Source organism: Oncorhynchus mykiss, chromosome 19, assembly GCF_057628025.1.
Source record: "Oncorhynchus mykiss isolate SJ-2025 chromosome 19, ASM5762802v1, whole genome shotgun sequence".
Lineage (NCBI taxonomy): Eukaryota > Metazoa > Chordata > Actinopteri > Salmoniformes > Salmonidae > Oncorhynchus > Oncorhynchus mykiss.
Window position 1 is genome coordinate 7,081,667 of NC_143040.1, and position 13,334 is coordinate 7,095,000.

General features: G+C 41.7%; 1 protein-coding gene across 3 annotated transcripts in view; it reads right to left on the minus strand.

The window, feature by feature from the left end:
- Positions 1–2,490: 2,490 nt before the first annotated feature.
- LOC110511404 (caspase-14) overlaps positions 2,491–13,334 on the minus strand; it is a 21,166-nt gene continuing 10,322 nt past the window's right edge. For 2 of the 3 annotated variants that reach the window (XM_036933991.2, XM_036933990.2), the window contains exons 4-6: positions 6,057–6,197; positions 5,086–5,198; positions 2,491–4,720 (exon numbers count right to left, since the gene is read on the minus strand). In XM_036933991.2, coding sequence (XP_036789886.2) covers positions 4,541–4,720; positions 5,086–5,198; positions 6,057–6,197 — 434 coding nt within the window. In that variant the 3' untranslated portion in view covers positions 2,491–4,540. Of the gene's footprint in view, positions 4,721–5,085; positions 5,319–6,056; positions 6,198–13,334 lie in introns of all 3 variants that reach the window. The other variant, XM_090209980.1, reaches the window with a different exon arrangement.

A 13,334-nucleotide genomic window follows, 5' to 3' on the forward strand; every position in this document is an offset into this window, starting at 1 on the left:
GGGGGAGAATAGCCCCAGGTGTATAATAGTATATAATGTTTACCTCTCAGAAAGTATGGAGCTGTTAAGACGACTAGACCAAGGCTGTCCATTATCTCTGTATCTGTTTATTATGGCCATTCTAATGAAAACTATTCTACTTATATCCCACAGGAACGTCCATTTAAATGATTATTCCAAATGATTGCCACCAACAGAATGTTAAACATGTGGGGAATTCAGCAATCTCAGCTCGGTACATTTCGATGAGAAGAGACAGAATCACTAAATCATTTATTCTGGCGTTGCCTCCGTGTAGCTTGTTCCTGGTCACAGGTTCAGGAATGGTTAAAAACATCACAACACTCACTTCAAATGAACGTTATCAATGGCAGTGTTGGGCGATCTGGAACGACATAGTCAGTCAACAAATAATATAATAATACTGGTAGGAAAGGTGTTCATCTTTAGCTCACAACCTGTGGATCATATACGATTAGAAAGGTAAACAAATTCATTTAAAACATCACAGAACAGTTTGTAAAATATATGGAAACCAAACTGTGGTGATAGGTGGGTTGGGCTGAGAGTGGCCGAGGGGCGGGATTAAAGAGCTGAGGTCTTTGGTGATAGGTGGGATGGGGTGAGAGTGGCTGAGGGGCGGGATTGAAGAGCTGAGGTCTGTGGTGATAGGTGGGATGGGGTGGGATGGGCTGAGGGGCGAGATTAAAGACGCGTGGTGATAGGTGGGATGGGCTGAGGGGCGGGATTAAAGACGCGTGGTGATAGGTGGGATGGGCTGAGGGGCGGGATTAAAGACGCGTTGTAATTAATTGACTTCTGGTGTGCTACAACGCCGTGACGCTGTCCGTCTGATCGAGGTGTTAAACCTCCACTGAGCAGACACCAGTCACTCATTACAACTTCAGCTGTCAGCACAGTGATTGGTCTGTCACTCATTATGTCAGCTGTAAGCACAGTGATTTGTCTGTGACTCATTATGTCAGCTGTCAGCACAGTGATTGGTCTGTGACTCATTATGTCAGCTGTCAGCACAGTGATTTGTCTGTGACTCATTATGTCAGCTGTCAGCACAGTGATTGGTCTGTGACTCATTATGTCAGCTGTCAGCACAGTGATTTGTCTGTGACTCATTATGTCAGCTGTCAGCACAGTGATTGGTCTGTGACTCATTATGTCAGCTGTCAGCACAGTGATTTGTCTGTGACTCATTATGTCAGCTGTCCAACACAGGGATTGGTCTGTGACTCATTATGTCAGCTGTCAGCACAGTGATTGGTCTGTGACCAAGAGAAAGTGGTTTTAGTTCAATGCTATTAAATGATTTAGTATTTTTTCATGTTCTAAATGATATGAGAATATCACAGCGAGATTAAACTACTATTGTTGGATATGCTAGATTCTCTTCATATGTGCTATTGCACAGCTGAGTTTCACAAGCACAGGGAAATCATTCCTTTGTCTGGATGGGCCAGAACATTAGTCACGTCACTCCCTATGCAAATGTGGAGTCTGAAACCTGAACATGTGCTATAAATTGGTCAAACTTCAAACCATGCTGCCACACCATCTGTCTATTGTTGATCACTTCAGCCTCTATAGAGCAGGAAAGGTACGACATGAGCTGCTGCTGCCCTCTAGTGGTGAGAGGTGTAGAGAGCAGGATGGATCTGTGGTCCTCTAGTGGTGGGAGGTGTAGAGAGCAGGATGGAGCTGCTGCTGTCCTCTAGTGGTGGGAGGTGTAGAGAGCGGGAAGGAGCTGCTGCTGTCCTCTAGTGGTGGGAGGTGTAGAGAGCAGGAAGGATCTGCTGCTGTCCTCTAGTGGTGGGAGGTGTAGAGATCAGGAAGGATCTGCTGCTGTCCTCTAGTGGTGGGATGTTTAGAGAGCAGGAAGGAGCTGCTGCTGTTCTCTAGTGGTGGGAGGTGTAGAGAGCAGGAAGGATCTGCTGCTGTCCTCTAGTGGTGGGATGTTTAGAGAGCAGGAAGGATCTGCTGCTGTCCTCTAGTGGTGGGAGGGGTAGAGAGCAGGAAGGATCTGCTGCTGTCCTCTAGTGGTGGGAGGTGTAGAGAGCAGGAAGGATCTGCTGCTGTCCTCTAGTGGTGGGAGGTGTAGAGAGCAGGATGGAGCTGCTGCTGTCCTCTAGTGGTGGGAGGTGTAGAGAGCAGGAAGGATCTGCTGCTGTCCTCTAGTGGTGGGAGGTGTAAAGAGCAGGAAGGATCTGCTGTCCTCTAGTGGTTGGAGGAGTGCAGTGCAGGGTGATTGTGCCAATACAACCTAATGCAAAATCTACAGAACACAGTTGAATGCCTTGCTCTTCCTGTTCAACTGGCGCTAGTTCCTCACTGTTTCTTAATGAAACTTCACTCTTACAGAACTATATGGAGAAAATATGTACCATTTCTTGGTGAGTCCTCTTTTAAAATGACATTGAATTTGCTTTTGCTGAAGTACCAAAGTTTTAGACACAAAGGAAGACAGAAGGGGACAGATCATGTGAAAGCTTTTTATTTCTCTATAGTGTCGAGAAGAAAACATTCAAATATAACAACAATGACATTTTTCACAAAAAAAAGGGTATTAAATGGTTGAAACTTAACAGTTTAAGTCAGTGGTCACCAACTGGTCTCCAAGGCAACACCAAACACTTCTTTAAAAAAAAACACCGATAAACCAGAGACAGTATGAAGACTAATACTGCTTCTCCAATAGAAATCCCCGATCGCACTTGTCTGCGACGCCATGGCGACGTCATGGCGACGTCGGCTAGCTAAGCTCACGCATAGGAACAGGTCATCGGGTCTAACGGCCGTCTGGCACTGAACTGAGCATGTGCAGACCGGCGATTCAAAAGCACTCCTTTCGATATAACGTTGTTTTTTGACGAAAAAAAATGAAAAGGTTTCAGTTTGCCACTTTCACAAGGTTCTAGTAAAGACACGTTCAACCACTGAAGACATTGGCTCAAATCTGAGGATGTTCCTTTAGATCGGGAGAAAACGTACAACTAAAGGAAAGACTTTTCACTTCTCTCATTGACTTGTCAAACCCCCCCGGTTCTGGTCTGTTTCATCTGTTTCACAAGTGTTCACGGAAGTCTCCCGATGTTGCACCTCTGGGTTTAGAAACTCTGTGGATAAAGCGCTATATTATATATTTTTTGGGTTTGACACTGTTGGCGTTTAGGTGCACTTGATTCAGCAGCCTTAGCGCCAGGGAAGGCAAAGTGTTCCCATGTTGAACCATTTCATGTGTCTGAAGGTAAAACTCCGCCTACCCGGCAGGCCCAGAGAGCAAATCAAGTGCACCTATAGGCCTACCGCTGACCAATCACTGTGTCTGCACAGTTTCCTCGAGCCGTAGACTATAGACCGAAGCCTCGAAAAGCAACGTTTACACTGTGAGATTTCAAAAACGTTTAAAACCACGACTAGAGAGACTCACTGAAGACAGAGACTCACTGAAGACAGAGACTCACTGAAGACAGAGACTCACTGAAGACAGAGACTCACTGAAGGACAGAGACTCACTGAAGAACAGCTGCTGTTTTTATGAGGAAGTTCATGTTTGCTGTTATTCACGACTGTCAACACACATTCATAAGCCAGAAAATGCACCTTCTTCCTACTTCCACTGACGCTACAACCAGCACTGCAGCTGCTATGAAGGAGTAGGAAAGTGATCCTATAAACTTGCCTTGTTATTATTAGAGGCTCGTCTTTTTAATATGGAGGAATATTTCACTTCCTCTGGTCACAGGAGTAACATCATGAATTGGTGCACGAGGCAGAAATAACGCTCGCGAGTATCACCATCAGCTGTGTCCCCTTTTCTAAAGGGAGGGAGGGAGAGCAGAGAGACGGTGAGTCAGGTGAGAGGAAGCCTCTTCCCTCCCTCCCCTCAGACTGACCGTCATATGCAGGCCATCAGTCCAGTAAAACAGAAATGACCACGCTCACTCAGCTGTGTCCCCTTTTCTAAAGGTTAGGGAGGGAGAGCAGAGAGACGGTGAGTCAGATGAGAGGCAGCCTCTTCCCTCCCTCCCCTCAGACTGCAGGCCATCAGTCCAGTAAAACAGAAATGACCACGCTCACTCAGCTGTGTCTCACGTGTCATAGAACACGTGTCGTTATTAACAGCGGCGTTATATATATACCTACACATTTATTATATCATACTTCAAAATGGTCTGTGAAGAACAGCATTGGCAGGGCAATTCCAAGCACAGCCAATATGCAGTGATAATGTATTGTGCCTTGCCTACTGCACAAACCCTAATGCTCCAGTCCTGTCTTTAATTGGTTCATGTTAAGGCTCAAGTTTGTTTTTTTTAAGTTGTGTTTTTAAAACAACCATCTGTGTGGTAGATTAAAGGTTGGTGACCACTGAAGAATCTGTACATTTATTTGACTATTGGTTTAAGAATTTCTTAAAATGCCCAAAGAAATGTTTGGAATATTACAGTGGGAAGACCTTGTAGACAAATAGAGCAAGGAAATAACATGTAACAAGTAATGCTGAGAACAGGAAGCTCAAATAAATCTACTTCCTTCCCTTCTGTTCAATAGTTTTAACACCAGATTCATTTGAACTTCTCAAGTAAAGGGTTTTCCTGAGGGTGGATTCCATTGTCATAATTATTTTACGACGTTCCGTTCTCTGAGTCGGCTTCCCTTCATCGACTGTGACATCTACGGGTGTTGCCACCATCTTTGCGTTGGCCTGCGGGTTCACAAATTGAAGTATGATCACTACATACAGGCTGGAAATCATATGTTGCCGTGTTTGTGGTTTTCCCGAACTGAGTTTACGGGGAAGCGTCTTTGATTTGCATAATGTTGTTCCAGATTGTTTTTTGGTGTTGTTTGTAAACATTGGAGGAATCAAATCTTACATGTTGAGTTTAAGAAAGGAAAAACACATTTCTGAGGTATTTTTTTGTTGTTATATTCTTCAAGAATTAAATGGGTCATCATCATATCAAGAATTGAACAGAATCCCAGATTATAGCTTTAACAATGATTCGAATGTTATTCGTCGCTCAGGAAAAGGTGCCAACAAAAAATAACTTTGAATGAACACTGTACCTTCACAAACAAGTTGTAGACATGTTCTTCTGCTGCACCAGGTGAGGAAAACACTTGACTAATGTTGTAAATCATACGTGACCCAGAGGTGCTGTTCATCATGCCCACGTAATCTATCAGAAGAACAGTATCTGTCAATGACCCAGAGGTGCTGTTCATCATGCCCACGTAATCTATCGGAAGAACAGTATCTGTCAATGACCCAGAGGTGCTGTTCATCATGCCCACGTAATCTATCGGAAGAACAGTATCTGTCAATGACCTGTCCTTTTGCAGAACTATTACAACACCTGTTTACACACCACACACCCACACACACCCCCCCACACACACACCACACACACACACACACACACACACACACACACACACACCACACACACACACACACACACACACCACACACACACACACACACACACACACACACACACACACACACAAACACACACCACACCCACACACACACTGCCTTTGTATTAACCTACCTTTCCTTCTTCCACATTGTGTTACAGCCTTATTCAAAACATTGTTAAATAGTTTTTTTTCCTCATCAATCTGCACTCCATTGTTTTGCTAATTTATATCTTGTATCAACTTGTTTTCATATATATAAATCAATTGAATGTACCACAGGTGGACTCCAATCAAGTTGTAGAAACATCTCAAGGATGATCAATGGAAACAGGATGCAACTGAGCTCAATTTCGAGTCTCATAGCAAAGGGTCTGAATACTTGTGTCAATGTAAATAAGGTATTTCCTGTTTATTTTTTAATACATTTGCAAAAATGTATCAACTTGTTTTCACTTTGTCATTATGGGGTATTGTGATGTCATTATGGGATATTGTGATGTCATTATGGGGTATTGTGATGTCATTATGGGATATTGTGATGTCATTATGGGGTATTGTGATGTCATTATGGGATATTGTGATGTCATTATGGGGTATTGTGTGTAGTTAGTTACCTGTCATGGCTGCATATGCAACCAGCATGTCATTGATGCACGGTGGCACCCGAGTCGACCGGTACTCTTTTGTGGCCATGGCTTCCTTTGATAGTTTTTCATCAGCAGCAGAATCAAAGTGAACTCCAGTATCATGGTTACCTTCAACATAAACATGGTAAACAGTTAGTCTCCATTAATCCTATAGTAAACGTAGTAGTATCATGATTATAGATGGGAGCATTTAGGAGTTGACTGGGGGTCAGTCAGGTGGTTTTGTAAACATATCATAACCACCATCGATAAAAGACAGTACTGTGCAGCCGTTTTCATCGACCTGGCCAAGACTTTCGACTCTGTCAATCACCGCATTCTTATCGGCAGTCTCAATAGCCTTGGCTTCTCTAATGACTGCCTCGCCTGGTTCACTAAATACTTCTCAGATAGAGTTCAGTGTGTCAAATCGGACAGGTGTCCGGACCCCTGGCAGTCTCTATGGGGGTGCCACAGGGTTCAATTCTCGGGCCGACTCTTTTCTCTGCATATATCAATGATCATCTATAAGTATTTGCTGGGTAAAGCCCCGCCTTATCTCAGCTCACTGATCACCATAGCAACACCCACCCATAGCACGCGCTCCAGCAGGTATATTGCACTGGTCATCCCCAAAGCAAAACACCTCCTTTGTCCGCCTTTCCTTCCAGTTCTCTGCTGCCAATGACAGGAACAAACTGGATAAAACACTGAAGCTGGAGTCTTATATCTCCCTCTCTAACTTTAAGCATCAGCTGTCAGAGCAGCTTACCGATCACTGTACATGTAAACAGCCAATCTGTAAATAGCACATCCGACTACCTCATCCCCATGTTGTTACTTATCCTCTTGCTCTTTTGCACCCCAGTATCTCTACTTGCACATCATCATCTGCACATCTATCACTCCAGCTTTAATGCTAAATTGTAATTATTTCACCTCTATGACCTATTTATTGCCTTACCTCCCTACTCTTCTACATTTGCACACACTGTACATAGATTTTTCTATTTTTATTTTCTATTGTGTTATTGGCTGTACGTTTGTTTATCCCATGTGTATCTCTGTGTTGTTGTTTTCACACTGCTTTGCTTGATCTTGGCCAGGTCGCAGTTGTAAATGAGAACTTGTTCTCAACTTGCCTACCTGGTTAAATGAAGGTGAAATAATAAAATACAGTTTTAAATAAAATGTCAGTATAATGTAGTTTACGATCAATCAGGATTGTCTGAATGGCTTGTCACTTAAATTCATCCAGTAACATAAATATAATTCACATCGCTTTTTATCTCACATAGCAGATGTTACTATGGTAATGTTTACATTGTTACATCATCACGTCTCACCTATCTCCCATAGCAGATGTTACTATGGTAATGTTTACATTGTTACATCATCACGTCTCACCTATCTCACATAGCAGATGTTACTATGGTAATGTTTACATTGTTACATCATCACGTCTCACCTATCTCACATAGCAGATGTTACTATGGTAATGTTTACATTGTTACATCATCACGTCTCACCTATCTCCCATAGCAGATGTTACTATGGTCATGTTTACATTGTTACATCATAACGTCTCACCTATCTCCCATAGCAGATGTTACTATGGTAATGTTTACATTGTTACATCATCACGTCTCACCTATCTCACATAGCAGATGTTACTATGGTCATGTTTACATTGTTACATCATCACGTCTCACCTATCTCACATAGCAGATGTTACTATGGTAATGTTTACATTGTTACATCATCACGTCTCACCTATCTCACATAGCAGATGTTACTATGGTCATGTTTACATTGTTACATCATCACGTCTCACCTATCTCACATAGCAGATGTTACTATGGTAATGTTTACATTGTTACATCATCACGTCTCACCTATCTCCCATAGCAGATGTTACTATGGTAATGTTTACATTGTTACATCATCACGTCTCACCTATCTCACATAGCAGATGTTACTATGGTCATGTTTACATTGTTACATCATCACGTCTCACCTATCTCACATAGCAGATGTTACTATGGTAATGTTTACATTGTTACATCATCACGTCTCACCTATCTCACATAGCAGATGTTACTATGGTAATGTTTACATTGTTACATCATCACGTCTTACCTATCTCACATAGCAGATGTTACTATGGTAATGTTTACATTGTTACATCATCACGTCTCACCTATCTCACATAGCAGATGTTACTATGGTAATGTTTACATTGTTACATCATCACGTCTCACCTATCTCCCATAGCAGATGTTACTATGGTAATGTTTACATTGTTACATCATCACGTCTCACCTATCTCACATAGCAGATGTTACTATGGTAATGTTTACATTGTTACATCATCACGTCTCACCTATCTCCCATAGCAGATGTTACTATGGTAATGTTTACATTGTTACATCATCACGTCTCACCTATCTCACATAGCAGATGTTACTATGGTAATGTTTACATTGTTACATCATAACGTCTCACCTATCTCACATAGCAGATGTTACTATGGTAATGTTTACATTGTTACATCATCACGTCTCACCTATCTCACATAGCAGATGTTACTATGGTCATGTTTACATTGTTACATCATCACGTCTCACCTATCTCACATAGCAGATGTTACTATGGTCATGTTTACATTGTTACATCATCACGTCTCACCTATCTCACATAGCAGATGTTACTATGGTAATGTTTACATTGTTACATCATCACGTCTCACCTATCTCCCATAGCAGATGTTACTATGGTAATGTTTACATTGTTACATCATCACGTCTCACCTATCTCACATAGCAGATGTTACTATGGTAATGTTTACATTGTTACATCATCACGTCTCACCTATCTCACATAGCAGATGTTACTATGGTAATGTTTACATTGTTACATCATCACGTCTCACCTATCTCACATAGCAGATGTTACTATGGTAATGTTTACATTGTTACATCATCACGTCTCACCTATCTCCCATAGCAGATGTTACTATGGTAATGTTTACATTGTTACATCATCACGTCTCACCTATCTCACATAGCAGATGTTACTATGGTAATGTTTACATTGTTACATCATCACGTCTCACCTATCTCCCATAGCAGATGTTACTATGGTAATGTTTACATTGTTACATCATCACGTCTCACCTATCTCACATAGCAGATGTTACTATGGTAATGTTTACATTGTTACATCATAACGTCTCACCTATCTCACATAGCAGATGTTACTATGGTAATGTTTACATTGTTACATCATCACGTCTCACCTATCTCACATAGCAGATGTTACTATGGTCATGTTTACATTGTTACATCATCACGTCTCACCTATCTCACATAGCAGATGTTACTATGGTCATGTTTACATTGTTACATCATCACGTCTCACCTATCTCACATAGCAGATGTTACTATGGTAATGTTTACATTGTTACATCATCACGTCTCACCTATCTCCCATAGCAGATGTTACTATGGTAATGTTTACATTGTTACATCATCACGTCTCACCTATCTCACATAGCAGATGTTACTATGGTAATGTTTACATTGTTACATCATCACGTCTCACCTATCTCACATAGCAGATGTTACTATGGTAATGTTTACATTGTTACATCATCACGTCTCACCTATCTCACATAGCAGATGTTACTATGGTAATGTTTACATTGTTACATCATCACGTCTTACCTATCTCACATAGCAGATGTTACTATGGTAATGTTTACATTGTTACATCATCACGTCTCACCTATCTCACATAGCAGATGTTACTATGGTAATGTTTACATTGTTACATCATCACGTCTCACCTATCTCCCATAGCAGATGTTACTATGGTAATGTTTACATTGTTACATCATCACGTCTCACCTATCTCACATAGCAGATGTTACTATGGTAATGTTTACATTGTTACATCATCACGTCTCACCTATCTCCCATAGCAGATGTTACTATGGTAATGTTTACATTGTTACATCATCACGTCTCACCTATCTCACATAGCAGATGTTACTATGGTAATGTTTACATTGTTACATCATAACGTCTCACCTATCTCACATAGCAGATGTTACTATGGTAATGTTTACATTGTTACATCATCACGTCTCACCTATCTCACATAGCAGATGTTACTATGGTAATGTTTACATTGTTACATCATCACGTCTCACCTATCTCACATAGCAGATGTTACTATGGTAATGTTTACATTGTTACATCATAACGTCTCACCTATCTCCCATAGCAGATGTTACTATGGTAATGTTTACATTGTTACATCATCACGTCTCACCTATCTCACATAGCAGATGTTACTATGTTAATGTTTACATTGTTACATCATCACGTCTCACCTATCTCACATAGCAGATGTTACTATGGTCATGTTTACATTGTTACATCATCACGTCTCACCTATCTCACATAGCAGATGTTACTATGGTAATGTTTACATTGTTACATCATAACGTCTCACCTATCTCCCATAGCAGATGTTACTATGGTAATGTTTACATTGTTACATCATCACGTCTCACCTATCTCACATAGCAGATGTTACTATGGTAATGTTTACATTGTTACATCATAACGTCTCACCTATCTCACATAGCAGATGTTACTATGGTAATGTTTACATTGTTACATCATCACGTCTCACCTATCTCCCATAGCAGATGTTACTATGGTAATGTTTACATTGTTACATCATCACGTCTCACCTATCTCACATAGCAGATGTTACTATGGTCATGTTTACATTGTTACATCATAACGTCTCACCTATCTCACATAGCAGATGTTACTATGGTAATGTTTACATTGTTACATCATCACATCATCGTCTCTTCCTCCTTTACTATTGTCAAGCGTGGGGAATGTCATTCAACTATTAACTTCAGCCTATGAGCATGACACACCAAGTCAATTCCACCAAGCTTGCTGATTAACCTATGAGCTAGACACACCAAGTCAATTCCACCAAGCTTGCTGATTAACCTATGAGCTAGACACACCAAGTCAATTCCACCAAGCTTGCTGATTAACCTATGAGCTAGACACACCAAGTCAATTCCACCAAGCTTGCTGATTAACCTATGAGCTAGACACACCAAGTCAATTCCACCAAGCTTGCTGATTAACCTATGAGCTAGACACACCAAGTCAATTCCACCAAGCTTGCTGATTAACCTATGAGCTAGACACACCAAGTCAATTCCACCAAGCTTGCTGATTAACCTATGAGCTAGACACACCAAGTCAATTCCACCAAGCTTGCTGATTAACCTATGAGCTAGACACACCAAGTCAATTCCACCAAGCTTGCTGATTAACCTATGAGCTAGACACACCAAGTCAATTCCACCAAGCTTGCTGATTAACCTATGAGCTAGACACACCAAGTCAATTCCACCAAGCTTGCTGATTAACCTATGGGCTAGACACACCAAGTCAATTCCACCAAGCTTGCTGATTAACCTATGAGCTAGACACACCAAGTCAATTCCACCACGCTTGCTGATTAACCTATGGGCTAGACACACCAAGTCAATTCCACCAAGCTTGCTGATTAACCTATGAGCTAGACACACCAAGTCAATTCCACCAAGCTTGCTGATTAACCTATGAGCTAGACACACCAAGTCAATTCCACCAAGCTTGCTGATTAACCTATGAGCTAGACACACCAAGTCAATTCCACCAAGCTTGCTGATTAACCTATGAGCTAGACACACCAAGTCAATTCCACCAAGCTTGCTGATTAACCTATGAGCTAGACACACCAAGTCAATTCCACCAAGCTTGCTGATTAACCTATGAGCTAGACACACCAAGTCAATTCCACCAAGCTTGCTGATTAACCTATGAGCTAGACACACCAAGTCAATTCCACCAAGCTTGCTGATTAACCTATGAGCTAGACACACCAAGTCAATTCCACCAAGCTTGCTGATTAACCTATGAGCTAGACACACCAAGTCAATTCCACCAAGCTTGCTGATTAACCTATGGGCTAGACACACCAAGTCAATTCCACCAAGCTTGCTGATTAACCTATGAGCTAGACACACCAAGTCAATTCCACCACGCTTGCTGATTAACCTATGGGCTAGACACACCAAGTCAATTCCACCAAGCTTGCTCAAACCTTAGGTCTCCCACTTGCTGTTTTGCAGCAAAAGTCTTCCAATGACCTTCCACCTATGAGGAGCATTCCTATGAGGAGCATTCCTATGAGGAGCATTCCTCTGAGGAGCATTCCTCTGAGAAGCATTCCTCTGAGAAGCATTCCTCTGAGAAGCATTCCTATGAGGAGCATTCCTCTGAGAAGCATTCCTCTGAGAAGCATTCCTCTGAGAAGCATTCCTCTGAGAAGCATTCCTCTGAGGAGCATTCCTCTGAGAAGCATTCCTCTGAGAAGCATTCCTCTGAGAAGCATTCCTATGAGGAGCATTCCTCTGAGAAGCATTCCTCTGAGAAGCATTCCTCTGAGATGAGGCCTTGCCCAAACTATTCATTAAAATCCCATGTTGCATTCTGTCTTGTCATTTTTAGTTAAGCCTGTTATTGATTAAACTACCCCTCATGGTAGAGATTTGCCTAAACATCAGACTGCCAGTCATCCTCCCGCCATCACCTCATGTTTCAGCATGATGACGCACGGACCCATGTCGTAAGGATCTGTACACAATTTCCTGGAAGCTTTAAAAAGTCCCAGCTCTTCCATGGGCTGCACACTCGCCAGACATGTCACCCATTGAGCATGTTTGGGATGCTCTGGATCGACGTGTACGACAGCGTGTTCCAGGTGGTCACACCAGATACTGACTGGTTTTCTGATCCACGCCTCTACATTTTTTTTTCAGGTATCTGTGACCAACCGATGCATATCTGTATTCCCAGTCGTGAAATTCATAGATTAGGGCCTAATTAATTCATTTCAATTGACTAATTTCCTTATATAAACTGTAACTCAGTAAAGTCGTTGAAATTGTTGCATGTTGCGTTTATATTTTTGTTCAGTATAAAAGTGTTAAAACAAACTGATATATAACCCAGTGTACTGAAGGCCAGGTTGATCTCACTTCCCCTGTGGATATTATTTCACATTACCTCCCGACACCGGGACACAATCGTCAGACGACAGGTAAAGTGAGTTGAAATGAAGTTTGTTCCAACATTCTGACTTGTAACGGGACTGTTGGGGAATGCTGAGCCTTCGTGT